This window comes from Monodelphis domestica, chromosome 1 (genome assembly GCF_027887165.1).
Source record: "Monodelphis domestica isolate mMonDom1 chromosome 1, mMonDom1.pri, whole genome shotgun sequence".
Lineage (NCBI taxonomy): Eukaryota > Metazoa > Chordata > Mammalia > Didelphimorphia > Didelphidae > Monodelphis > Monodelphis domestica.
Genome location: NC_077227.1, coordinates 85,054,013 through 85,080,726, shown reverse-complemented (window position 1 = coordinate 85,080,726; position 26,714 = coordinate 85,054,013). Strand labels below are relative to the sequence as shown.

General features: G+C 37.6%; 1 protein-coding gene across 1 annotated transcript in view; it reads right to left on the bottom strand.

The window, feature by feature from the left end:
* Window positions 1–23,528, bottom strand: part of HTR7 (5-hydroxytryptamine receptor 7) — an 80,628-nt gene extending 57,100 nt beyond the window's left edge. Inside the window, exon 1 of the mRNA XM_007478827.3 lies at window positions 22,059–23,528. Within this exon, the coding sequence (XP_007478889.1) occupies window positions 22,059–22,627 (569 nt within the window). The 5' untranslated portion in view covers window positions 22,628–23,528. The remainder of the gene's footprint in view (window positions 1–22,058) is intronic.
* Between the last annotated feature and the right edge of the window lie 3,186 nt (window positions 23,529–26,714).

Here is a 26,714-nt window from a genome sequence, read left to right as displayed (position 1 = left end):
GGGGACTGCAAAATCCTGTGCAATCCTTAATGAAGCACCATGGTGTTTCAATTATTTCTCTCTGGATATTTGTAGTATTTTCTCCTTGGCTTTGGGGCTCTTGAATTTAGCTATAATATTCCTGGAAGTTGACATTTGGGGACTTATTTTTGGAGGTAATCTGTGGATTCTTTCAATTTCTATTTTAATCTCTTCTTCAAGGTTATCAATGCAGTTTTCTTTGATAATTTCTCATATTATGATGTCCAGGTTTGTTTGTTTGTTTGTTTGTTTTTAGTCCTGGCCTTCAGGTATTTCAATAATTCTTTTTTTTTAAACCCTTACCTTCCGTCTTGGAGTCAATACTATGTATTGGCTCCAAGGCAGAAGAGTGGTAAGGGCTAGGCAATGGGGGTCAAGTGACTTGCCCAGGGTCACACAGCTGGGAAGTGTCTGAAGCCAGATTTGAACCTAGGACTTCCCGTCTCTAGGCCTGGCTCTCAATTTCAATAATTCTTAAATAGCCTCTCTTGCATCTTTTCCCAGGTCAGTTGTTTTATAATGAGATATTTCATGTTTTCTTTTGTTTTTTCATTCTTTTGATTTTGTTTTATTGTTTCTTGACATCTTGTGAAGTCATTGGCTTCTAGTTGCCCCAGTTCTTCTTAATGATTTTCTTCCATGAGTTTTTTTAATCTCCTTTCTCATTTAGTCAATTCTGCTGTTATTTCCTTCTTACCCATTTTTCCTCTACCTCTCTTAATTGAATTTTGAAATTCTTTCTGAGTTCTTCCAAAACCTGAGATCAATATATGTTTTTCTTTGAAGTTTTGCATGTGTTTGCTTTGCTTTCACTGTTCCCTTCTGTGTCTATGCTGTGCTCTTCTTTGTCTCCAAGAAAATTTTCTGTGGTTAGTTGTTCTGGTTTTTTACATTTAATTATTTTCCCAGACTTTCACTTTTATCTTAAAGGTGGGCTCTGTTCTCAGGGTAGAAAGGACACTTTCTTAAATTTCAGCCCTTCCTTAATAATACCCTTAGCTCTATTTCTGGGTTTCTGAAAGTTTTAGTTCTTCCAGAGTAATATGATTGTTTGTGTATTGGAAGCTCTGAGAGACACTTGCACTGACGATTCAGTTACTCCCTGAGACTGCTGATGTTTTACAGAGTTCAGAGCACTGAGCCCCAATTTGCTAGAGCTCAAAGCCTCAGCTTGAGCTTGACCCTAGCCTCAGACTTGATCCAGGCTTTTGTTCTCACATTGGACCATATCAGGTCAGGCACCAAGTTTACTGTCATGTCCTGGGACCTATAATTTCCCCTTGAGCTTTGGTAAGGGATAGCTTGGTCTGAATTCACATAGACCAAAGTACTGGGGACTGTCTTGCTCTAGGGAAATGATGGCAAACCTTTTAGAGACTGAGTACCCAAACTGCAACCCTCACATCATATGTGAGATACCCCCTTAATCCAGACGAGGGAGGGAGGAAGTACTCCCATTGGGCTGCTGGGCAGAGGGACAGGTCATGTGATAAATGTCCTCAGCCATGGTAGAGAGGGAGAGGGGAGTACCCCCCTCTGGTATGAATGCCATAGATTTACCAATATGGGGTAGGACATGGGGCCTCATTCTGGCCTTACATAGACCAGATGTGCTACATGAATGGCCTCATGCTGGGACTTTGCTGAAGCCTTGGGCTGGGGCTTGGAACTTTACAGGATATGTGTGGGATTGTACTGCTACTGGCTTTGGCAGAATCTCAGGGTCTAAAAGTTGGCTTGGGTCCAGGTTCAGAACTTGGAGCAGTAGATGTAGGGCGGGGGTGCAGGGCTTGCTGTTGGCTTCCCCAGCGCTCTTTAGTGTAGCTTCCTGTGGGCTGTGTTTCTCTCTCACCCCAGTGAACCAGAACCTCTCTGCCTATCTTTCAAGTTGTTCTCTGCATGAAAATTGCTTCTCTCTATCTCCTTGTTGTTTCTTTCATTCCAGTATTTGTTTTGAGGAATTATTTTAAGGTTGTTTGGAGAGGATACTCATGGTAGTTCAAGCTCTACCTGCTTCTATCCCACCATTTTGGCTCTGCCTCCCTACTTCTAACCTTTAAATTACCCTTTTTCTTTCCTTATATCATTGCCTCTCAAGATAGGATCTGAACTCCAGTCCCTTACTTCCTTGTCTACTGTTCTTCTAAACTTAAATTTAGGAAGACATTAATTCAAAGTTTGAATATGACACTTAGAAAGGGAGTAACCATGATCAAGTCACTTTGCTTCTCTGACTTAGTTTCCTCATCAGTAAAATACCCAGAGTTTCTACCTAGCAAAGTTATTGTATGACGCAAATGAGATGATATATGTGAAGTAATTTTCAAACATTAAAGCATTGCATAAATTGTCAGTTATCTATGATTTTTATCACATTAATCTATCTGTAATTCCAAAATAAAATTCCATTCTTTTACCAGAGGGAGAATTTTGCATAGGAATCTCAGTTTTGTTTTTTTTAATTTAAGCTTTAAAATATTCAGAGAGCTTAGAAATAGCAGCTATTTAGAACATCATTCAGGACTACCCATCCTTATGACCAGGCATTCTAGATGACTAGGTCAGAATATTTCACAGACTTGGGTGGTAGGATAGCATACATAATTGTATTTTAAGCCAATGACCTAAATTCATTTTCTGACCATCACACTAAAAAGGAGTGGGGCACAGAGGCAGAAACTACCAGTGATAAGAAGAAAGTTAATGGAAACCCATCAAAGCTTAAATACATAAAAGAGCCCATTTGGATGTCAAGGCTAGGTGGATCTGAGAAAGTCATGGTGGAAAATGATAAGCTACTAGAATCAATAACTTTGTGGATGCATGGTCACTGGTAAAATAGCTATAACACTAGAGTATGTTTGTAACATATTATTAAAGGATCATGGTCATCAGGATGTGGCCAATTAGAAATTTGAAAATAAAACATGACTGCTTATGCCATGTGTTTATACCAATTATAATACCATTTTAGGAGGATCATAAAAATAAGGACGGAGGATCATAAAAACTTAAGATAGGGCTCATTCTTTCTCCAAAACAGACAATAAACAAAGAGTGAACTAGGTCAATAAGTTATTATTTAAATACTACTCAAACTAAGAGATATATAATATAGTATAACAAAATAGGTATAACTCTGAGATCAGAGTTCTAGTTCTGATTCTAACTTTGTATGACTTTGGATGTTTTAAGTCATTTAAATTAAATCTACCACTCTAGGCCTCGGCTTCATTACCTATAAAATAAATAAGTTAGAACAAATGACCCCTGAGATCAGACCTTCAGAATTTTCTATCCCTAAATTTCTATAATTCTTATTTTCCACTATGCCCAAATGGCAGCAGGTATTCTAGAGGGGAATTAATTATTCAGCAAAAAAAGAGATGAATAGTCATTCCCAAGACCAGGTTCATAGATTTAGAGTTGAAAAAGACCTTATAAAATATATAATTTAATCCCCTAATTGTTAGATTAAAAAAAAAGATTCAGAATAACATAAGTGCAATGGCTCATCCAGAATCACATGGGTAATGTAATATTTATTGGGAAAGGATGGGGAGGATATGAAAAACCAGGAGATAAAGGGAGGTTTGTAGTAGGATATGGAGGAGTTTAAGGGGAGAAAGGGAATATTGCTTGTGAAGCAAAGGAGAGAGATGCCCCCTGCTGAGAGGAAGCAGCAGGGGTCCAATAAGGTCTGTTTGTCGTTGAATGACTGAACTGATGTTCCGCTCCCTCTATGACCAGAAAAGATAGTCCACTTATATGACTGCAAATTCAAATAACATAAAGTTTAATAATCCAGTTGGAACTGGAGTTTTTCCTTAGCTTCAGAGTATAGGGCCAGGCCCTAGAGGCTGGTGGAGGGTTTTCCCACTTCCGTCTCCTCTATATCAATCCAGTTTTGTATACTTCAGAATCTTAGCAGTAGACAGAAAGCAAACAAGAACAGTTCTAACTTTCAGAAGTGATTGGGCCTGAATCTTTGGGCTGAACCAAGAAGAGGCACACCACTCCAGACTGGGCTGAACAAGCTCCTCCCTCCTCCAACACCAGGAAGGAAGTCCTACCCAGCAGGCTGGAAGTGCTAGTCACTAGACCCAACTGCCACTCCCAGCAGGAAGGAAGTGCTAGTCACAAGACCCAACTGCCACTCCCAGTTGCCCCTTCCCCCACCAACTGTCAGTCTTGTTTCCTTTCCACAGTAATAAGTATCAGAATAAGGATTTCAACTCAGGTCTGTTTATTCCAAATCCAATAATCTTTCTCCAGGATCACATTGTCTCACTACATTCCTCCTGAAGTTTCAGATCTGGAAGGAACTATGTGTGTCCCAAAGTGTGAATTCCTCTGGATAGGTCCCAATGCAAGAAAAGCACTAATTACTGCCAACAGTGGTATGACTTACCCAGAGGGTCTGTTCTGAAGGAACTAGGTATCTAGTAGCAGAGATACCTATTTCCATGGGGAAAAGCAGTTGGATTTACCTATCCACCATTCTAAAGTACAACAAAAAGAATCATTGATGTGATAAAGTAAGCAGTAGTTTTTGGACCATCTCAGAAAAAAAAAATATTAGATATATAATCAAATTGCCTAGAAACTTAGAATGCCCATTTTAATGAATCAGAGTAGAGACTATAATAAAGTGAATAATGGAATTTCGGAGTTCATTGCATCTTCTACTGATTAGTCCTAATTCTTCCTCTGTATCAAGCAAAATAAGACTAATTTCTCTTTCATGACAGTTCTTCAAATACTTCAAGACAGGTAGAATATGTCTCCTGTCCATATTTCTTCATTTCTCCAGAGTAAATACTCACACTTCCTTCAACTAATCTCCATATGGCATAATTTAAAGGCCTTCCTTCATTCCAGTTACCCATCTCTGGATTCCTTCTAGCTTATAAAAATTCTTCCTAAAACATGACACCCAGAATGGAATACAATACAAGGTAGTGGTCTTACCATAATACCATCAACTATATAATCCTAGGCACTAGATTTTTTTGTTGCTGTTCAGTCTTTTCACTCAAGTCTAATTCAAGTGACCCCTATGTTGAGATTTTGTTGCTAAAATCCTGGAGTGATTTGCCATTTCTTTCTCCAGTTCATTTTACAAATGAGGAAACTTGAGGCAAGTGACTTATCCAGGGTCACACAGCTAGTAAATAGACTACATAAGTCTTCTTGAATGTCACATTATTTTATGGACTCATGTTGTACTTCCAGACACTAACTGCCACATCTTTTTCAGCCGCACTTCTTCCATAATTTACCTGTGAGGTTTATTTGTTGAACCCAAGTGCTTATAAAGTTTTATATTTGTCAGTATTAAGTTTCATTTTATTTGATTTAGCAAATATTCTTGCCCTTTAAGGTATTTTTCATTCTAGCTCTTTTATCCAATATGTTAGCTGTCCCTCCTAGCTTTGTGTTATCTACAAATTTAATAATCATGTCACTTAAGTCTTTATCTAAATCAATACCCACTAAAATAAAAAGATACACTAACTAGTTCAATAAGAACAGACATTTTTCATCTGCAACTGTTATTTTTCATGCCCCCAGGAAAGAAATAGCATTTAAAATAACATGAAAAATCATAATAATGGGATACTTTATCTAACCCAGAAATCATCATTTTCTTTAGTTCCTTACAAATCTTATTGAGGCAAAAAAGAAGATTATTAAAAATCACATTGTACCTCAGTTTTTTAAAAATGGAATAGATAAATTACCCCTCAAATATTTGCAACCAGAAACCAAAATGGCCACTTCTTTTATAACAATGATAATGATGATGACAATGATGATGACAATGATGATGATGTTGACAATTCATTTAATAAAGGTCACATCACATTGAAATTTATTGAAAAACAAGACAGATACTTCAATCTTTTAAAGCTCACAATTTACATGTCTCAATAAAGTAACTTCAATCCCTCCTGCTAGTTCCTTGAGGACTAAGACTAGGACTTATTTATCTTTATATTTTTCACAATACCTAGGTTAATACTTAAGACATAGTAGTTATTCAATAAATATTTGAAATCAATCTTATACACATCAACTACAAATCAAGTCTTTCTGTCAGTAATAATGGGTTAAGAGAGGAATTTAAGGAAGAAATAATTATCTTCATACCGAAATAGAACATGGAGTAGATATACAAAATATAAGCTAATGCCAAGCATGATGAGGCATATCTATAATCACTGTTAAGACAGGCTGAGCCTGGAAGATGTCATAGGAGAGACTGAGGCTGGTGGATGGCTTGAGTTCAGGGTTTGCAGTAGGCTAAGCCAATTAAGTCAATTGGGTGTCCACACTAAAAGAGGAGAGGGAAGAAAGAGAGGAAAGGAAAAAGGAGAAAGAAAAGGAAAAGGAGAAATAGGAGGAGAAGGATAGGGGAAAAGATTAGGAAAGAAAAGAGGAAAGAAAAGGAGAAAGGAAAGAAGAACAGCAAGAACAAGGAAAGTAGAAAGAACAAGAACAAGAAGAACCTTAGTGTTTTCCATGATTTAAGTTTCCAGGCCCAAACAAGGATAATCTCTTACAAAATCTGGCAAGTATAACTATTAAGCTACTAACAGTGATCTAGAAATATGGAGGACCAGAAAGTTGCCTCAGTAATGGAGACAGGAAAATCCTGCCCTGCTTTTCATCAAAATGGAAGAAGGTATAGTCTACAAACTATTAATTGAGAAGCTTGACATTGATTCCTGGCAATAAGAGAAAACAGATTATTGAAGGGATAGTTTGTAAGCTTTTGGAAATCTCTAAGAATCAGCATGGTTTTATCAAGAAAAAGTCATGTCTCATTTCCTTCTTAATGAGGTTACTAGATTAGTATGTCAGAAGAATACTATAGACATAACACCTAGATTTCAGCAAAACACTTGACAAAGTTTCTCAAGATAATCTTGTAGACAACATAGAGAATTGTAGGTTACAGCATAGTCCAGTGAGGTGGATTCTGGATTAATTGAATAACCAACCCCACAAAGTAGTCATTGTTGAGTTAATATCAGTCTGAAAGGATGTGTTTAATGGAGTGTTAACAGAAACCTATCCTCATCCGAGTGCTGTTCAACATTTTTATCAATGATATGGATGAAGCAACACTTGGCATATCAATTTTTCACAAAACAAAAAGCTGAGAGGGATAGCTAACATGTTGGATGACAGATAGTGCACAAAAAGATCTCAATAGACATGAAATATAGACCAGATTTAATAAGTCTATCAGTCAACCTAAAAGCAATTATTAAATGTTTTCCATCTGGCAGGTACAATGTAGACCATTCAAAGAAAGGCAAAAATGGTCCCTGTCCTCAAGGAACTTACATACTAATGGAGAGGTAACATTTAGATAACCAGGTACAAACAAAAACTTTACAGAGTAAATAAGAGATGAACTGAGAAAGAAAAGTAATTAATCTGATTTCGGGGTATGTGGAGACTAAGAGAGTTCTCCTGGATGAGGTTCTATTTGAACCTAGCACTGACTGAGTCCAAGGAAAATAAGTAGAGATTGAGGAGACAAGGCATTTCAGGCATGGGAGATAGTCACTGCAAAGGCTCAGAGATGAGTGAGGGAATGTTGTATTTGAGGAAATGGAAATTCCAATCATCAACACAATTTACTACTGGCTAAAAAATAAGACTGGTGGATCAGTGGCATAGATTAGGTACACAATACACAGTAGTAAATGATCACAGTAATCTAATGCTTAATAAACTTAAAGATCTAAGCTTTGGGAGGTAAGAACTAAACATTTGACAAAAATTGCTGGGGAAACTGGAAAACAGTTTGTAGAAATTAGGCATAGATATTAATTTTATATAATTATTTTAATATTTTAATACAATTACCTAATACATCTCATGCCATATGCCAAGATAAGGTCAAAAGGCTAAATGATTTAGCATAAAGGGTGGTATAATAAGTAAATTAATTGAGCATGGGAAAATGTAACTGTTAGATCTATGCATAAGGGAAGAGTTTGTGACTAAATAAAAGGTACAGAGGATTTCCAGAAGTAAATTAGATAATTTTGATTATATGAAATGTAAAAGCTTTTACACAACAAAATTAATGCAGTTAAAATGAAAAAGAAAACAAGAAATTGGGGGGGGCGGTCTACATCAAGTTTCTCTGATAAAAGTTTCATTTCTCAAATATATAGGGAACAGAGCCAGGTTTACAAAATACAAGCCATTTTGATAAGTGGTCAAAGTATATGAACAGTCAATTTTCAGAAGTAGAAATCAAAACTGTCAATAGTCATATAAAAATGCTCTAAATCACTATTAATTAGGGAAATGTAAATTCAAACAACTCTGAGGTACTACCTCACACCTGTCAGGTTGACTAATATAACAGAAAAGGAAAATGACATATGCTGGTGGGGATGTGGAAAAATCGGGACACGAATGCACTGTTGTTGGAGTTGTAAACTTGTCCAACCATTCTGAAGAACAATTTGGAACTATAAGCCAAAGAGCATATTCTTTGACCCAGAAATATCACCACTAAGTTTATATCCCAAAGAGATCAAAGAAAAGGAAAGAGGACTATTTACAGAAAAATATAGAATTTCTTTTTGTAGTGACAAAGAATTGGAAATTGAGGGGATGCTCATCAATTGGGGAATGGCTAAACAAGTTATGGTATATGATTCTGATGGAATACTATTGTTCTATAAGAAATGACAAGCACAATGGTTTCATAAAAAGCTGGCAAGACATACACACTCTTGCAAAGTAAAGTAAGCAGAACTAGAAGAACATTGTTCACAGTAACAGCAATATTGTAAGGATGAGTAATCGTGAAATATTTAGCTACTCTGATCAAGACAATGATCCAAGACAATTCCCAAGGATCCCTAATGGAAAATGTTATCCACCTCTAGAGAGAGAACTGATGAGCTCTGAATGAGAATTAAAGTATGTTTCTTTCGACTATCTTTATTTTTATTGTTTTACTTCATTTGCATTTTCTTTTGCAACATGACTAATATAGAGATATTTGCTTAACCACACATGTATAATGACAATGAACTTGTTTGACTTCTCAAAGAAGGAGAAAATTTGGAACTCAATTTTTTTTATTATTGTAAAAAAAATCTAATGAAATAAAAATAATTAATGGGAAAAAAAAGAAGCAGCTAGGTTATAAAAATAAATGCCGAACAGAGGGGATTTGTATTTCATCCTGGAGGAAATAGGGAGCCATTAGAGCTCACTGAGTAGGGGTTAATATGATCAGAGCTACAATTTAGAAAAATTACCAGGGAAGCTTGGTAGCACAGATAAAGTGTCAGTTCTGGAGTTGGGAAGACTTGGGTTCAAATTTGGACTCAAACAATTCCTAGTTGAATGATCTTGGGTAAGTCATTTAACCGTGATTGCTAAGCCCTTGCCACTCTTCCACCTTAGAGTTGATATTAAGACAGAAGGTAAGGGTTTAAAAAAGAAAGAAAGGAAAATTACATTGAAGGCTAAGTAAAAGAAGGAGTATGTAGAACTTAAGGCAGAGATTTACTGGAAGGCTACTGCAGTAGTCCAAGGAGAAATAATGAGTTCTGGATGTAAAATGAGATTGAATACAGAAAAATGTAAAGTTCTCTACTTGGGTTTAAAATCTCAATCTCACACTCATACAATAAGAGAGGCTTAGCTAGATAACAATTCACATGAAAAGGCTTTAGGAGTTTTGTGAGCTGAAAGCTCAATTTAAGTCAACAATATGACAAGGTAGCAATAACAAACAAAAAACAGCTTCAGAAGTCAATAAACATTTACTAAATTCTGGTTCATTAGAGGGACAAAGATATGGTTCTTGGCCTCAGTGAGCATTAAGTCTAATGGATCCTTTTGGTAACCTTCAGCTGTAGTAAGAAAGGAATGAATGGTATCCAAAACAAAGTCTTTTGCATTCCCACTCTGTTTTGCCTTCATCAGACCATATCTGGTGCTTTTACGTTAAGTTCTAACCATCATATTTTAGTAAAGACAATGACATGGCAGAATACATCAAGTGGAACAAAACAAGGATACTAAAAGGGACTACAGAGATCTGGAGCAGAATCAGAGAATGCTTATTCTAGAGAAAAAAGGATAGAGGAAAAACATGACATCTGTGTTCAAGTATTTGCAAGGTTGTCATGTGGAAGAAGGATTAATATTATTCTACTTGATCACAGAGACCAGAACAAGGAGCAATGGAGAGAAGTAGAGTCAGATTTTTGTCTTGAAAAAGGGGGGAGGGGATGCTTAACAAATAAAGCTGTCCAAAAAAATAGAATGAACTAGGTTCAAAGTTAGCAATGATCAACCATCATCACTCTCACCTCACATTTTTATTCCACTGTAAGCCTTCCAAAACACTTTTTGTGGAGGCAGTCCTGTGAGGTGCATACTGCAAATCCTCTTGTCTCCAAGAAGAAACTGGAGCTCAGGGAGATGCATGGACTTGTCCAAGATCACATAGAAGTCAGGCAGAGCCAAAAGCTGGATGGGCACATCAGATAAATTATAGAGGAGTTCTCTATACTGAGGGTCTTTCTACAGTATAAATTGAACTGGACAACTTCTGTGGTCCTTTCCAATTCTGGGATTCTGCTGTAATGTGCCAATCTATGCAGGTGCTGACCTTGCCCCCCTGCCAAAATATAAGTTGTTACTGGAATAAGAATGGGTTTTTGAATTAGTGTTAGAGTGGGAACATTGCAAGTTCTTACCCAAACCATCCATATACTTCCTTATCTTCACCTCCCACTACAGGTATATAAAGACCTACCAATATATACACATGTATATTGCACTGAATGCAAGCAACCTACAACCTGCATCTATCCACTTCAGCAGCATCCAAAGCCAAAGAAGGAATGCATTTAGCAAAAACAATCATTTAATACTGCACCATAAAGCCACAAATATTTTATTTTTAATCTATCAAAAATTTTGTTTATTTGTAGATCATCTACCTCCTTTGCAGTAAATAATGGCACTATCCCATCCACCTCTATATATCATTTAGCACTTTGCTGATACTTCTCTTTAATCAATATTAATAATTAATATTATTTGCTTGTCTCTCATAAGTCTCCTTATCAAACTCTGAACCCCATGTGGGCAAAAGCCATGCATTTTCTACCTCCAGCACCATGAACAATGCTCTGGCATATGGAAAGCATATAATAAGTTTTATTGTTGAAGTGGTTTGATTTTGTCTTATAAAGAACATCTCTTGAGTATATAACCCTACATCCCTCAGCCAAAAGCTTTTGTTTTATTGGCATCCACCAATTTTTACATACCCACAATATGAACAGTGTGCACTTGCCCCTACATTTCCTAAATCAAATGACTCTGTTGCCAAATATGTTTATTCATTGAAAATTACAATAAATGAGTGGTTCAGGGATTTTTATTTGCTTTCCCCTCCATTTTCACCCTGCACCATAGCAGTGATGATGACAGGAAGCCAATTCCTAGTGCTAAACTACTAATAATTTGGCCACACAAAACACTTTGCTAACATCATTGCTCTGCGTATCTGTATTGCACAGAAGAGTGACTCATCAGGTGGCCACAGATTGATGGAATTATCCCCTAAAAACCATCCAATTCTCTTGGCTCTGATTCTACATGTCTCCAATATCCTGAACTTCATTTTGTTTCCCAAGTAAACTTTTCTACAGTAACACCAGGATATAAGTAGGAACAGGTCAGAGTAGTCTAAGAGGTCAGGACTGAGAGAAAGATGAGCATATATCTGGAGTTGGTTGGCGAGTCAAGAAGGAATCCAAGAGTCAAGGCCAAGTCAAGAACTAAAGATCCAGAAATTCAGGAAAGTACCTCAAGTGCAAAGTATAAGTTCTCAGGCCAAGGATCTATGATATTATGAATGGAAGGATGAAAAGAACTCCTAGTCTAGATATTTCCTGGGTCAATGTAGATCAGCACATCTGTACTTTCAGCTTTGAGAGAAATGCTTGGGCACAAGGAGGTTAAATAAAATGAGATCAGACATGCAGCTAGTATCCTCAACTGGCAGGATCTGAACTGACATCTACTTGACTCTAAAGATGGTCCTTTATACAATTTGCCATGCTGCCAGTAGTATCCATATACATTTGAAAAACAATAATGCATTTACGTGCAAGGTATTATTTATTCACTCTAGGGGAGGGATGTTTGTTTATTTGTCACACTGTGTATTTTTGTGGAGCTAAATAAAGGTTGGAATGACAATGCCTAGTACATATTTGAATTTGTAAGTCTCTTGCAATAATTCCATGGACCCCAGGAATTACTGAGGTTCTGCAGCTAATAGGTTGGAAACCATCACACTTAAGTTACTTCTTGTGGAGATTTAAAATGTAGTTAAATGGAGTTGTTTGAAAGTTGGTACAAATTCAGTTTCATGCATTTGTATATAGTTAGTTTCTGTAATTTCACAGAGAAGAACTTGAACCATTCAGAGGAATAACAGAAAAAAAAATTCTAAAAATTAGAGTTGTACAACAATGAGACAGCCACCTTGGAAGATAGTGAGCTCCCTCATTTAAATCAGAGGATCATAGATTTATAGCTACTGATGACCTTAGGAGTTATTCAGTCCAATCTTCTCATTTTACAGGAGAGTAAGCAAAGTTACAAGGAGGTAAAGTAATTTATCTAACATTTCACAAGTAGTAAGAGGCAGAGAAGCAGTCAGAGTTCATGTCTTCTGATTCTAAATATCTGCCCTCTTTCCATGCCAATGTGTTAGAACTGTGGCTTGATGATAATCCATTAAGGATATTAGAGAAAATGCATTTTTTTTTATTTTGGGTAGCAAGTAAGAATAGATCTAGGTCACTTTCAGTTCTGAAATTCTCTGAAATTCCAACAGAAACTCAATTCAAAGACAAGTTGTCTAAATTTTTTTTTGCTACACTATTGTGTTTCTAGACACTTTGATCCTCTGAGAGCTAAAAACTATGGAAGTCTTTGATAAAAAGTAAAATACAACATAATTGCAAAGAGATATTATTAAGGAAATCAATTTTTATGTAAAAGAAGGGGGCCTATCAGTAACAGATTTCAAACTATATTACAAAGCTAATCATGAAAACAATTTGGTACTGGGTGAGAAATAAAGTGGTCAATCAACAGAATACATAATACATCCTCCTGTTTTGGAGGTGAGAACTCACTATTTGACCAAAAAAAACAACTGGGAAAATTGGAAAGTGGTCTGGCAAAAACTAGGCAAAGATCAATATCTCACACCATATCACAAAAACTTATATGATTTCTACATAAGGTGTAATATCATTTGCAAATGAGGGACCAAGGAAGAAAATACCTCTCCGTTATTTGAATAGGGGAAGAGTTCATACTAAAACAAGAGATAAAGAGGTTCATAGGAGGTAAAATAGCTTACTTTGATTACAGAAAAGTAAAAAGTTTTCACACAAACAAAATCAATTCAGCCACAATTAGAAGATAAGCAAGAAATTGAGGAATACAAATTTTAAAGTAAGTTTCTCTGATAAAAGTCACTTTTCTCAAAAATATGAGAAAAAGGGCCAATTTGTTAAAATGAAATTCATTCCCATTGATAAATAGACAAAATATATGAATAGGTAGTTTTCAGAGAAAGAAATTAGTATTTAACACCATATAAAAATGTTCTAAGTCACTAATAAGAGAAATTAAAATTAAGACAACTTTGGGATACCACCACATACCCATCAAATTGGTTAAAATGGCAGAAAAGAAAAATGACACATGTTGAGGGGAATGTGGGAAATTAAGTACATTAATTCAATATTGATTGAGCTGTGAACTGGTCCAAACAGTCTGGAGTACAATTTGGAACTATGCCCAAAAGTATGTTAAACCGTGTCTACTCTTTGACAGCAATACTGCTATAAAGTCTATACTCAAAAGAGGTCAAAGAAAAGGGGAAAGAATCCATGCATAAAGAAAACTGACAGCAACTCTTTTTTCCCCAAAGAATTGGAAACTGATTAAATGTCCATCATTTGGGTAAAGGCTGAACAAGTGATGGTATATAAATGGAACAGAATACTAACTATACTGTTAGAAATGATGAAGGGTATGATTCCAGAAAAAACCTGGAAAGACTTATATGAACTAATGCAAAGTGAAGCAACCAGAACCATTAGAATAATTTACACAGTAACAATATTATAAAAACAATCAACTGTAAAAAAAACTAGTAACTCTAATAAATACAATGATTCACTACAACCACAAAAGACTCATGATGTAAACTGCCATCTACTTCCAGATAGAGAACTGATGGACTCAGAGTGCAGACTGAAACAGTTTTTGCTTTATTTTTCATGCCTTTTTTTAAAGAAAATTGTTAATACAGAAATATTTAGCATAACTTTGTATGTGTCATGTGTATCATATTTCTTGATTTCTCAGTGTGGAAGGAAGGGGATGGAGGAAGGGAAAGAATTTGGAACTGAAATAAAAATTTTACATTAATAAGAAATTCTTTGGAGTTGTAGTTCCTTTCTAATTCTTTGTGCTCAATAGGTCACTAAGTCCTGACAGGCCTTCCTCTATTAACACCTCTTGAATTTATCCTTTCTATTCCTTTTTCATAGTCATCACTCATAAATAGAATATCAATTCACGGGTTGCTGCAAAAGCCTCCAAGCTGATATACTTGCCCCAGGTTTCCTATTTCTAATTCATCCAACTTTTTTCTGCAAAGCCCATTTTCATCATGTCATTTCTCTGTTCAAGAACTTATAATTTCTTTTTGCTCATCAGAAGAAAAAAAATCTAAACCCTTTAGTCTATTAAGTACTTCATCAACACAGTTCCCATTCTATTAGTCTATCTCCTTTATTAAACATTGTTCCTACCTCCCAAACCCATCTTGCTCCTCCTACTTTTATCAAATTAGCCAATCAAAAAAAAATACTTCTTATTGAGTGATTGCAATACTGTGCTAAGTCCTGGAGGAGAAGCAGAGGAGTTGATGCAGAAAAATACTGACCTCACCCTTGAAAAGCTTAGAATTTGAGATGAGACATAAACACATAGTTAAACCATGTAATTGACAAAAACTGTTGATGAAAATGATAAAAGAGCCTTCAATAAATTGTCAAATTGATATTATTAATAGTAAGCAAATTGTTACTGTTCAGTAACATTCCCATTTGAGGTTTTCTTTCTTTTTTTTAAACTTTATCTCCCATCTTGGAATCAGTACTATGCATTGGTTCCAAGACAGAAGAGTAATAAGAGCAATGGGGGTTGAGTGACTTGCCCAGATCACACAACTAGGAAGCATCTGAGGCCAGATTTGAACCTAGGACCTCCTATCTCTGGGTTTGATTTTCAATCCACTGCTCCCCCTCATTTGGGTGTTTTGTTTTTTTTACAAATATACTGGAGTGGTTTGTCATTTCCTTCTACAGCTCATTTTATAGATGAGGAAACTGAGGCAAACAAGGTTCAGTGACTTATCCAGGGTTACATAGCTAGTAAGTGTCTGAGGTCAGATTTGAATTCAAGTCTTCCTGACTCCAGGTCCACCACTCTATATAATGTACCACCTAGCTGCCCTCTATAAGTGGTGATACTGGAGAGAGAGACAGAGAGACAGAGACAGAGACAGAGAGACAGAGGCAAAGACAGAGACAGAGAGACAGAGGCAGAGAGACAGAGAGAGAGAGAGAGAGAGAGAGAGAGAGAGAGAGAGAGAGAGAGAGAGAGAGAGAGAGAGAGAGAGAGAGAGAGAGACTGTTACCAGAATAATGGCTCAGCTAGGATCTAAGCTGGGTTTTGAATGATGGGTAAAATTTTAAATGGGGAAGGCATTCCAGGGTGGGGGAATTAAGGCATAGACAGAATTATCTTTAATATCCTTCCCAGTTCTAAGTCAATGATTCTAGGAAAGATGGGCACAAATGCCCTGAAGTAAGAAAATACAAGGGTGTTTGTTCAGAGAGTGAGCAAACCAATTTGGCTAAAGTGGAGGGCTCTGTTTGGAGGAGTAGTGTGAATAAGGCTCAAATGGTAGATTAGGGCTAGATTGTCCTTAAATGTCAGCCTAATGAGCCCGTACTTTATCCTGTAGGCAATGAAGAGCCTCTGAAGGTTTTTGAAGGGGTAAACAGTGACACAGAATGATGTTTTAAGAGAAATCTTAATATGTGAGATGGAGTCAGAAAGACCAGTTATTAGACTGTGGCAATTATCCAGGCATGAAGTAAAAAAGCTTTTATCACTTCATGCCTTTCTTTGTGCTATTCTTCTCATCTAGAATATTTGCCCCTCTCAGGCCTCACCCAGAATTTTATTTGAAATTCCCTTACATACTTATTAGGCTCTATTTTGGGCTAGAGTTTTCCGCCTGTGTCAGTAATTGGTCAATAATAACAAAAAGGAATCTTTGAACTCATATCTTGTTTAGAGGTAGCCAGGCAGAAATTAGACATAGTTCTACCACATGTCTACCTTGAACTCTGGATCTACTGCCTAGATAATTTTGGAGAATAGATTATTTCATATGAATCATTATTTTTTTTGATATATCAACTTGGCCTCTTACCATTAAATTCAGTAAGACAGAAAGGAAAGCATGCTGCACTGAGAAACAAGAGACCTTGGATTCTAGTTCTGGTTCTAAATTGAATGAGACCAATGATATTGAGCAAGTAACTAACACTTGATGAGCCTCACTAAATACAATAAGAGTGCTAGACTAGCCATGAAGTCCTTTAACTCTTTGGGCCTCAGTTCCTCATCCATCAAATAAAGAAATCAAACTAGATAACATCCAAGATCCATTCCTACTCTAAGGTTATGATTTTATGACCCAGTCATTAAAAAGGAGACTTTTATCCTTAATGGTCTGTACCAGTGGTATCAAAGTCCAATAGAAAGGACTCCCTGCAGGCCACATATTGACTTAGAAAAGCACACATCAACCTTAACTATGCTTTACTATATTCACAGTTATTTTACTAAAAATTATCCCAATTATATTTTTAATATGTTTCAGGCTACATGCTACCTGCCTTCTGAGTTTGACACCTCTGGCCTAGACTGATTTGAATTACTTATCCAAATTCTTGACCTGAGTATACCACTGGCTTATTCACTGCACCTCACTAAGCCTCAGTTTCCTCTTCTGAAAAAATGAGAGCATTTTAATTTATTAACCTCTCAATACTGTTCATGATATTGCAACAAGATCAAACAATAATAGTATGCATTTATGTAGCATGTCACAGCTCCCAAGGGACTATTAAAAACACTATCTTACTTCAATCTCCTAAAGCCATGTGAGATTAATGGTAGTAGCAGAACCTCATATCTCTGTAGTGCTTTAGAGTTCCCAAATCCCTTTCCTCACAATTACCCTATTAGGTGGATAGTATAAGTATTATCATTCCCATTTTTTCAGATAGGTGACTGAGACCCAGAGAGTTATTTCAATGACTTACTAAAGATGATTTTGTGATTTGCCCAAGATCACACAGTAAGTAAAAGAATTAGGACTCCTCAAACCTAGGTTTTCTACCTCTCAATCCAATGTCCCTTACTCAACATTTCAGTTGCCCACTGATTCTATATTTTTCTTTTACTCCCTCTTCTCAATAGCCTATCCTGTACTGCTTGCTGCTTTAATAAGTTTCTCAGTCTCTGTCAAAATGTATGTGCAAGCTGAAAATTCATTCTGAAGCTGTATATGAACATTTAAGTTGGAAAAGAAAGGTTGTGTCAGGGAGCTAGATAGAAAGACTGCTCACTGCACAGCAAAGCACAATAGGACAGCAGCCAGAAAGACCAAAACTCAAAACAATGATCCAAGAGAATGACTCACAGTACCTGGCTTCCAAGGAAGCCCAGAGAGAGTTAGGCATCAGCTCAAGTCCATTACCACATAAAACTGAATATGACAAAGGTCAAGGCAGCTCTTCTAAATTAGCTAGACTGAAAACTTGTAACAATAGAAATACAAGGAGTCCTCAGAAGTGGGGATGAGGGTTGGGGTGGCATTTCATCTCTGGGGAATCTATCTATGCAGATTAGTAATTCATCTGTAATTAACAGTCTTAGAAGATTTCCAGGAGACCCATAGAATATAGGTCACTTGCCCATGCTCTTATAGCTAGAATGTATCACAAAGAGGACCAGGGTCTTTTGGACTCAGGTAGGGTCTTCCACTCACTACTCTAAGACATGTAAGGACTGCTTATGAAATTGGAAATTAATTGGTTCCAACAAAGCAAAACTATTCAGGTTGTTTTGCTCAACCTAATTCTAGAATCAAAGTGCATCTAGAAAAGAAAAACAACAGAAAATGGTTTCAATTATCCCAGTTTGGGATCAGTAAAGTCCATTCAGGGGAGATGGCTTTCTGCTTCTAAGGCAAGGGTTCATTACCATCATGTGTGTGTCATGGACCCCTTTGGGAGTCTTATGGATCATCTATAGTTCTCTTCTTAGGATGTTTTGAAATTCATAAAATAAAATATGTAGAATTGTAAAGGAAATCAATTATATTGAAATACTTATCAAAATATAGAAGGAAAAAGAAGTTCACAAACCCCAGGTTAAGAACCTGAGCTGTAAGGTCTACATCTAATCAATGACTTTTCAAGCCAGCAGAAGTCTAGAACTTGTCTTTCCAATTTGTATGGAAGGTGGGGGAATAAATGAGAATCAAATAGAAAACAGAATTAGTGTGTTACATTTCCTCTTCTGCACTTGAGGAAGATTCCCAGAAAGATTGTGTTCTTTTAAAAGTATCTTTGAATTTCTTAGAATGTCTGCTTGTAGGAAAGAGAATGCTTTAAGATCTGACATTTACACAATGTTTTCAAGCTTACAGAGCAAGCTTTCCACACATTACTTCATTTGATCCTCACAAAAACACCATAAGCTAACTACTTTAGGCATTTTTATCTCCATTCTACAGCTGAAGAAATTGAAATTCAGAGAGGTTGTGACTTTTCCATGGTTATACAACCAAGCAACCAGGAAGAATCAACAGCAGGATTCAAACCCTGGGTTCATCTGATTCCAAGTCCTACCACTATGTATGTATGTGGATGTGGATGTATATACATATGTATTAATCAATACACACATAATGGGAAGTATCTTTCTCTGTTCTCACCTGAGTCTGGTTGTTTAGGCCAGAAGCCCTCAAAAACTATTACTTAGACATAAAAGGCAAAAAAAAGGGGGGGATAAGGCAATTCATCTATGAATTCAAAAGGAAAGTGGAGTTTTATTATCTCTGCATTACAGCATACTGTTTAAATGATGCATTTTTCACAGGTTTGTATTTTATAGACCATTTTCTACCAATTGCCATTTTTCTACAAGGTAGCTGATTGAACCTTTGAAAATTACACCCTTTAGAAATAATTCATCTCAAGGGAGAAAGAAAAATAGCATTTCACATTTTTCACCTAGTGCAGTCCAAAACAAAAATAAATAGGTGGTTGGAGTCTTCCAATTTCATCAATCCCTAAGGCTCAGCTGAAGTCAAAATCCTCAGATTCCAAAAAGGTAGCCAACCATTTTTAGACTAAAGTCTCCATTGAGAAGGCTATCTCCCATTGGAGCATCAGTTTGTGGCAGTAAAATAGCTAATATGAACAGAAGACAAGATTTCAGATGCCCAATGACACAAGAACAAATTAGAGGATCCATCCGCTAAAGAGAGCCAACTTCCTCTCAAGCTAACTACATTCTTGTTAATGCCAAAAAATTACACCTGCATATTGAGTGAAGAATATGTTTGGTTAGTGTAGCACTCAAAGGTTGTGCCAAGAGAAGAAATACTCTTACAGACTGCTGCATATACATAATGGGATGAGTGCATAGCTTTTTACCAATTATGTAATGAAAAAAGATTACAAGCACAGCATTTGTAGGATGAATCTTTATATCTGATTGTACTTCAATTACTTTTAAGGGAATTCAGTCTTGCAAATAATTCTTTTGGCCAATACAGTTGTCAAACTACTGCTCATTGAATTGATTTTTATCCTTTGCGGTAGCAGTCCACACTCTTCCTCCAGTCAACTCCAGTCAATACCATATACTCATATGTATCTGATTTTTTCTTAACTACAGCAATTTAAACTTTACATTCCAAGCCTGGAGTTAAATTCCAGGTGTATGCAGTGCTCTTAAAATAACTGCCCTTTTTTTGGCTATCAGAAGATTCTATTGTAATTATAAAATGACAGGATTTTTTTTTAAGTAATCTAGTTTCCTTACTAAGGAACACAATTTTTTTCTATAAAAGTTCAATAAAAGATGCTCTTTTCTATCTTTCTCCTTATTTGGTCATTCTAAACCTTGGGCAAGCTTAAAATAACTGAAATGTGTTCAACGTCAACATTAGATGAGTAACTTTATTTTTTAAACAAAAAAAGAGAAACCTTATTACATAAGACCCCAAAGGAGCTAACATTCTAAGTATAAAGACATCAATTTATTACTCAAATTTTTACAGTTCTGAAATTTTAAAATTTACTAAACCTAAGTAAAAACACTGTTTTCAATCCTAAATTTAGTAGCACTTAATGTATAGTCTAAGAAAATACTTTAAAAGCACAAAATTAAGTTATAGCAATTTTTATTAGCAAGCATTTATTAAGCACCTACTATGTGCCAAATGCTGTACTAACAAAAGCAAAAGTAGCTCTTAGAAAACAATATTCTGATGTTAAATTATATGGGGGCCAAAAGACTTTCTTTTCCTCCTTATACCTCTCAAAGCACTTCTATTTACATACTTGTCATAGACTAATTTGTATTACAGTATATCCCCCATATATATTATCTCCTCTGTGAGACAGGTGCATGTAATACACAGGACTGCAGAGACTATATTGTATTTATCCCTCTACTTCTCCCAATGTCCTCCATAAGGCCTTGCATTAAACAGGTCTTTAATAAATGTTTGAATCAATGAGTGGTTCCAGTATGCCATGTTTCTAGTTTTAAAGATAATTCTAGGTCCAAAGAATTCTAGGATCATGGAATCTTATTTTTGAAAAACTCCTTAAAGATCATCTGGGATGACCTCTTACCCCAGGCTTGAATGCAGCACCCCTAAGAGGTAATCATTCAGGCTTTCTTTGAACATTTCCATTGATGGGAAGTTCACTGGGAAGGATGCCAGAGAATGATCCCAAGAGAAATGACACTAGAAGACTAGAGCTAAGAAATTCTGCTTAACCAATGATGTGGTCTTAAGTGTATATAGCCTTCTGTTTCTACTGGGGAAACTTCAAGACATGAGCCCAGAACTATCAACCACTACAGCAGTGAGATGGGAAGAATGTTGTGATAAATTATGTGCTGTTGATGCCAAAGCTTCTGAAAGTTTTGCTTTCCCCATTTCCCAGATGATCCCTCAGTGAGTAGAGATTGGTCCCTGGAGATGAATTGATTATACAAATGTTTAGGATGGCAGTCTTTTCTTGACCTATTTTTTAAATAAATTATTTACTGTTTGTGAAAGCACTGGAAAAAAATGAACTCTACTGGAAAACTGAAAGGATTCATATTGTTGGGGGTGAGGAGAGGGGAATAATAGAGGGAAGGAATTAAGGATATACGAGAGAAAAAGAGAGAGACAGAGACAGACAGAGACAGAGACAGAGACAGAAAAAGACAGAGACAGAAAAAGACAGAGGCAGAAAGAGACAGAGAGACAGAGACAGAGAGACAGAGTGAGACAGAGACAGAGACAGAGACAGAGACAGAGACAGAGACAGAGACAGAGACAGAGACAGAGACAGAGACAGAGTAAATGGGAGAACCAAACTATTATAATTGTACTTTGGTATACTTAAGATCAGCATCTCAGTTCTGTCCTGAATCTGTTTCCCCCCCTGTAAGAGTCTGTCTCTCCGTGTGACAGCATCCCCAAAAGGCCAAGGAGCTCTTACTTTCACATTCTAGCAGCCCTACCCGACAGAGCGGACCAGCTCCCACCACTTGCTTACCTATCAATGCTGATCACACAGAGGGTCATGATCGAAGCGGTGCAGCACATCACGTCCATGGCGATGAAGACGTTGCAAAAGAAGTGTCCAAAGATCCACTTGCCTCCGATGAGGTCCGTGACACTGACAAAGGGCATGACAGCCACAGCCACTGAAAGATCGGCCAGGGCTAGCGACACGATCAGGTAGTTGGAGGGCTGGCGGAGCTTCTTGACAAAGCAGACGGAGATCACCACCAGGCAGTTGCCCGCGATGGTGAGCAGCGTGATGAGAGACAGGATGGCCCCAATCACAACTTTCTCGGTATTGCCATAGTTGATCTGCTCTCCGCAGACCGTGTCGTTGTCAGAGGAGGCGCCTGGCTCTGGGCTGGCTGTAACCTCCTGGATCACCTGCAGCAGATTTGGCTCCCAGGAGCCCGAGATCATCCCGTCGCTGCCACCACCACCACCGTCCGGGCTCAGGTCGCGGAGACCTTGTCCCACCTCCTGTAGCAGGAAGGAGCGGAGGCTACTGTAGTAGCTTGGGTCTGAGACACCGCCGCCGCTGCTGTTGATGTCCATCACCATTTCGGTCTGCGCTACCCATGGAGTCCTCTCCCGCGCTCCCCCAACCAACCCTGCGCTCCGGCTTCTGCTGGGCGGGGGTCCTCACTTCGCTTCCTATCCGCGGCCAGTGCCAGAGCCCAAGAGCTCAGCCATTGGGGTAGCGGGGAGCACTGGGGCACGGGAAGTCCTAGCCAGACCCAGCCTTTCCAAAGCCTCAGTACCTCGGGGTCTTCGTTCTCCGTGCGGCTCTCGATAGCTGTGCTCCTCCACTCCTAGAGATCTCGATTCCACTGGGATCCGAGGGGCCGCTGGCTGCTCTCGTAGCTGCTGCTCCTGCCACCACCACCGCAGCCACTGCTTCTAGTGCCCAAGTGGCCACCAAGCGAAGTTGCCGCGTCCTGTCCCGCCCCGCCCCTCTCTCTTCCTGGCCCCCAGCTCGCGGTATCCTCGTTCCCCACCCGCCGCCCTTCTTCCCTCCCCCAGCAACCAGTAGCCCCCTCCGGCGCCCTGGAGGGAGCGTCTAGCTCAAATAGGGGCTTCCCTCCTTACCCACCCGAACGTTGCCCAGTCTTCTAAACAAGAGACTAGGATTTGTGTGCAATCCTGGAAAGCACCTTCTCTGGGATCCCAAGGCTATGGCTGGAGGGCAGGCAGTCTCTGGGTCAAAACTGGAGAGCCTGTTTTTCTATTAAGGAAGACTAAAGCACTTAGGAGGAAGGCTCCTGTCCTATCACAGTCTAGCGAAAACCTGTTTCATTGAGCCTCCAGGGCCCCTGGCCGGGTGGAGGTGGGAAAGGGCAAGAAATCAAGCCTAGGCTCAACTCCCCCTTCCCCCATGGAAAATTTGAGAAGAAAGTGCACAAAACTTGATTCCACAAAGACAATGAAATTGTGTGTCTGTTGAATATTAGTGTTCCTTTTCAGAGGAAGATGTTGAAGAGAGGAGAAAAAAGCCCGCATAAACATGAGAGGACAGGAATAAGAAAATATTTCATTATATTTTACTCCCTATGATGCTTTGTGAATGGTGGTCCTTTAACCAATAAAATGTAAGGACTTTGAGGGAAGGGATGTCTTTCTTTTTCTTTCTGTCCATATATTTCTTACTATTTTCATTACCTTGAGCAAATTATCTCTCCCCACTGGACTTCAGTTTCCTCAATTGCAAAAAAAAAAATGTGGGGATGGAACTGAATTATCTACTCTGTCTTATAGCTTTAAATCTCAAGATTCTATGCATCAAAATGAATTTAATAAGAGCAAAAAAAGAGCAGAGAATTTCAGCCAGTTCAGAAGAGTATAGGTTCAGTGGGTCAGTAAGTCAATCAGCATTCATAAAGCATTCCCACAAGTGTGTGTGTGTGTGTGTGTGTGTGTGTGTGTGTGTGTGTGTGTGTGTAGGAAGAAAGGTTAAAAAGAAATTGTCTCTGCCCTCAAGGAGTTTCCATTTCATACAGAGTAGAGGTCATCTGTGAGAGGAAAGCCCATGAGCCCTTGTGTATGGAGAAAGAGACTGACAGAATGAATGGGGGGGAGGGGGAGAAAGAGAGCTGGGGGAGGGGGTGGAGATGTCAGGTGATAGGCTAGGGGATTCCAGGTATGGAAGACAAACAAGTGCAAAGTTGAGTTGGGAGATAGAATGTTCTTGTTTGAAGATCTGCAAGTAGGCCAAGGTAACTGGATTGATTATGGTAGTACCTGTTAGGGAAGGAGTAAAAAGGCTAAAAGTGTAGGAAAGGGTCAAATTATAAAATGCATGCCAAACAAAGGGGTTTATATTTCATCCTGAAGGTAATAAGGAGCCAACTAGAGCTCCTTGAGAAGAGGGTTGATATGGCAAGATCCAAACTTTAGAAAAAATGACCTGAACAGATAAGGAGTGGTGAACTGTAGTGCAGAGGGACTTTAAGGTAGGAAAATCAGGTAGAAAGCTATTCTAATAGTCCAGGGAGAGATGTTGAGGACCTAAACTAGGGTTGTGGCTGAAGAAATGGGGATATAAATGAGAGATACTGTGAAGGTAGAAACTACTTTTGTCAATGATTAAAATATATGGAGCAAGTGAAACATTTAGCATAGTGCTTGGCACATAATAGGTGCTTAATAAATTAATGTTTATCGAGTAAGTGAGTGAAAATGAGGAGTTGAGAATAATACTAAATCTCTGGGCCTGGGTAATTGGGAGGACAGGTGCCCTTGACAGTGACAGTTTGAGAGTAGGGGAGATGTGGGGAGAAAAGAGTCAGAAGTAATGAAATCTGTCTGGACATGTTGAGTTTGGGATGCCTGTAGAGCATCCAGTATAAGACTATAACCCATCACAGGGTAACCAAACCCCTTGGGTTTGCTCCCTCCTTTGGCATGAGAGCATAACAGCTCTAAAAGGCATGCGTCTTTTATATGTCTCATCCATTTTAATGTGGAGGTGAGATATTAAGGGGTGCCATGCCCTTTAGAAAAACTTCTACCTTCTGAATAAGATATCTCATGCACTACATTTTTACAAATACAAAAATGGGCAATATTTAGGCACTTCACTTCAGAAAGCCCTTTAAAATCAATTAAATTTTTAGATCATTAAATTTTTCTGGACCTTTACAATGGTATTTTCTCCAATTCAGTCATATGGGGAAGTACAAACAAAAATAATGCAACAGAACACATAGCCAACAACCAAAATATAGTAATTTAACAAACAAAATTAGATCCTCAACCAATACAATATGTGTGACAGGATACAGGATACTGAATTTAAGAGTTCTCCCCCCCCCCTTTTTTTTTTACAATTCCAATGCTCCTTTACAGAGATTTCTTTGTTATTTTCCAGTTGTATTTCCAGATCATCCATGTTACTTTCATTTTTGAGTTTTTAATTCAGCTCTGAATTCAACTAAACAATTGTCTTGTTTCCTTTTAAGGTAGAATATATAGAGTATTAAACCTATTTCACAGGCTATATAGATACTATGAAATGTCCTCTGAACATATGAGCCATTTTAAACTGAGAAAAGCCAACAAGTTTCCAACCTGGGTTATGTTGGTAAAATCCATGTTAAATGATATAAATTTACTTATTAGATTCATTGTAATTTCTGGGTTTTTTTTTTTACTAGTAGATGTTGCTATTGGTTAGGGTCAGAGTATTTTTCAAGGATTTTTCAAGGACTTTATAGCAGAATACAGGCACGCCCTTAATCAACCAGCCTCAGGCTAAAAGGATTTTTAAAAGACTCTAAGTGATTTTGAAAAACAAAAATTTGGACTTACCTTCTCAGGTGAAAATTGCAGAAACAGAGAAAGGGCTGATGAGATAGTAAAGGAAAAATTAAGAAAAGTGAGGGAAATTTGAGGGTACTTGTCACAGCCTTCATGGTTTGTCAGAAATGTAAAGGTTAAATTTAATAGTTTGATAATACTTTTATGAAATTATGTGGTCACCAATATTTATTATATCTCAAGCCACGAAATGTATTTATAAATATTTACAAAATGGAGAGAAAATAATAAAGTAGAGAAATGTAAAGAGATTAGAGATGTTATCTGTCCTGTCAACCTAAATGTTTACTCTGGGTCTGCTTAATCCAGGCAGAGATTAATTAGCTCTCAACCAGGAAGGCTGGTGGTGAGTAACCAAAGTGTTAACTCCAACTAGGCAAAGGGAATAAAGGATTTCGTTTCACAAATGTAAACTCAGAATAGACAAAAGGAACAAAGAATTCCATTTTCACACTCTGACACCCCACTTCTTATAATAATGCTAAAATTCCTCACTCCAAAAAATAAATAAATATGATACAAACTAAAAATTAAGAAATGGATAAGTGTTAGGAGGTTAAACTTCTAGTCAGGGTATCATGGAAGGCTTCATGGAAGAAGTGGCACTTGGACTGAGTATTGAAAGATAATTGGCAACAGATGATAATTAGAATGCATGAATCCTTATATCTATATCAAGACATTATTTTCCCCCTTTTCCTTAATAATTACAATGGGACATGGGAGTTTGAGATATATTTTGAAGGTGAAGGATGTATGCAACAATCATGTGCCTTTGTCTACAATCCCTCTGTTTTGTGAGGTTTTAAAATAATTGAAAAGCACTATGTCC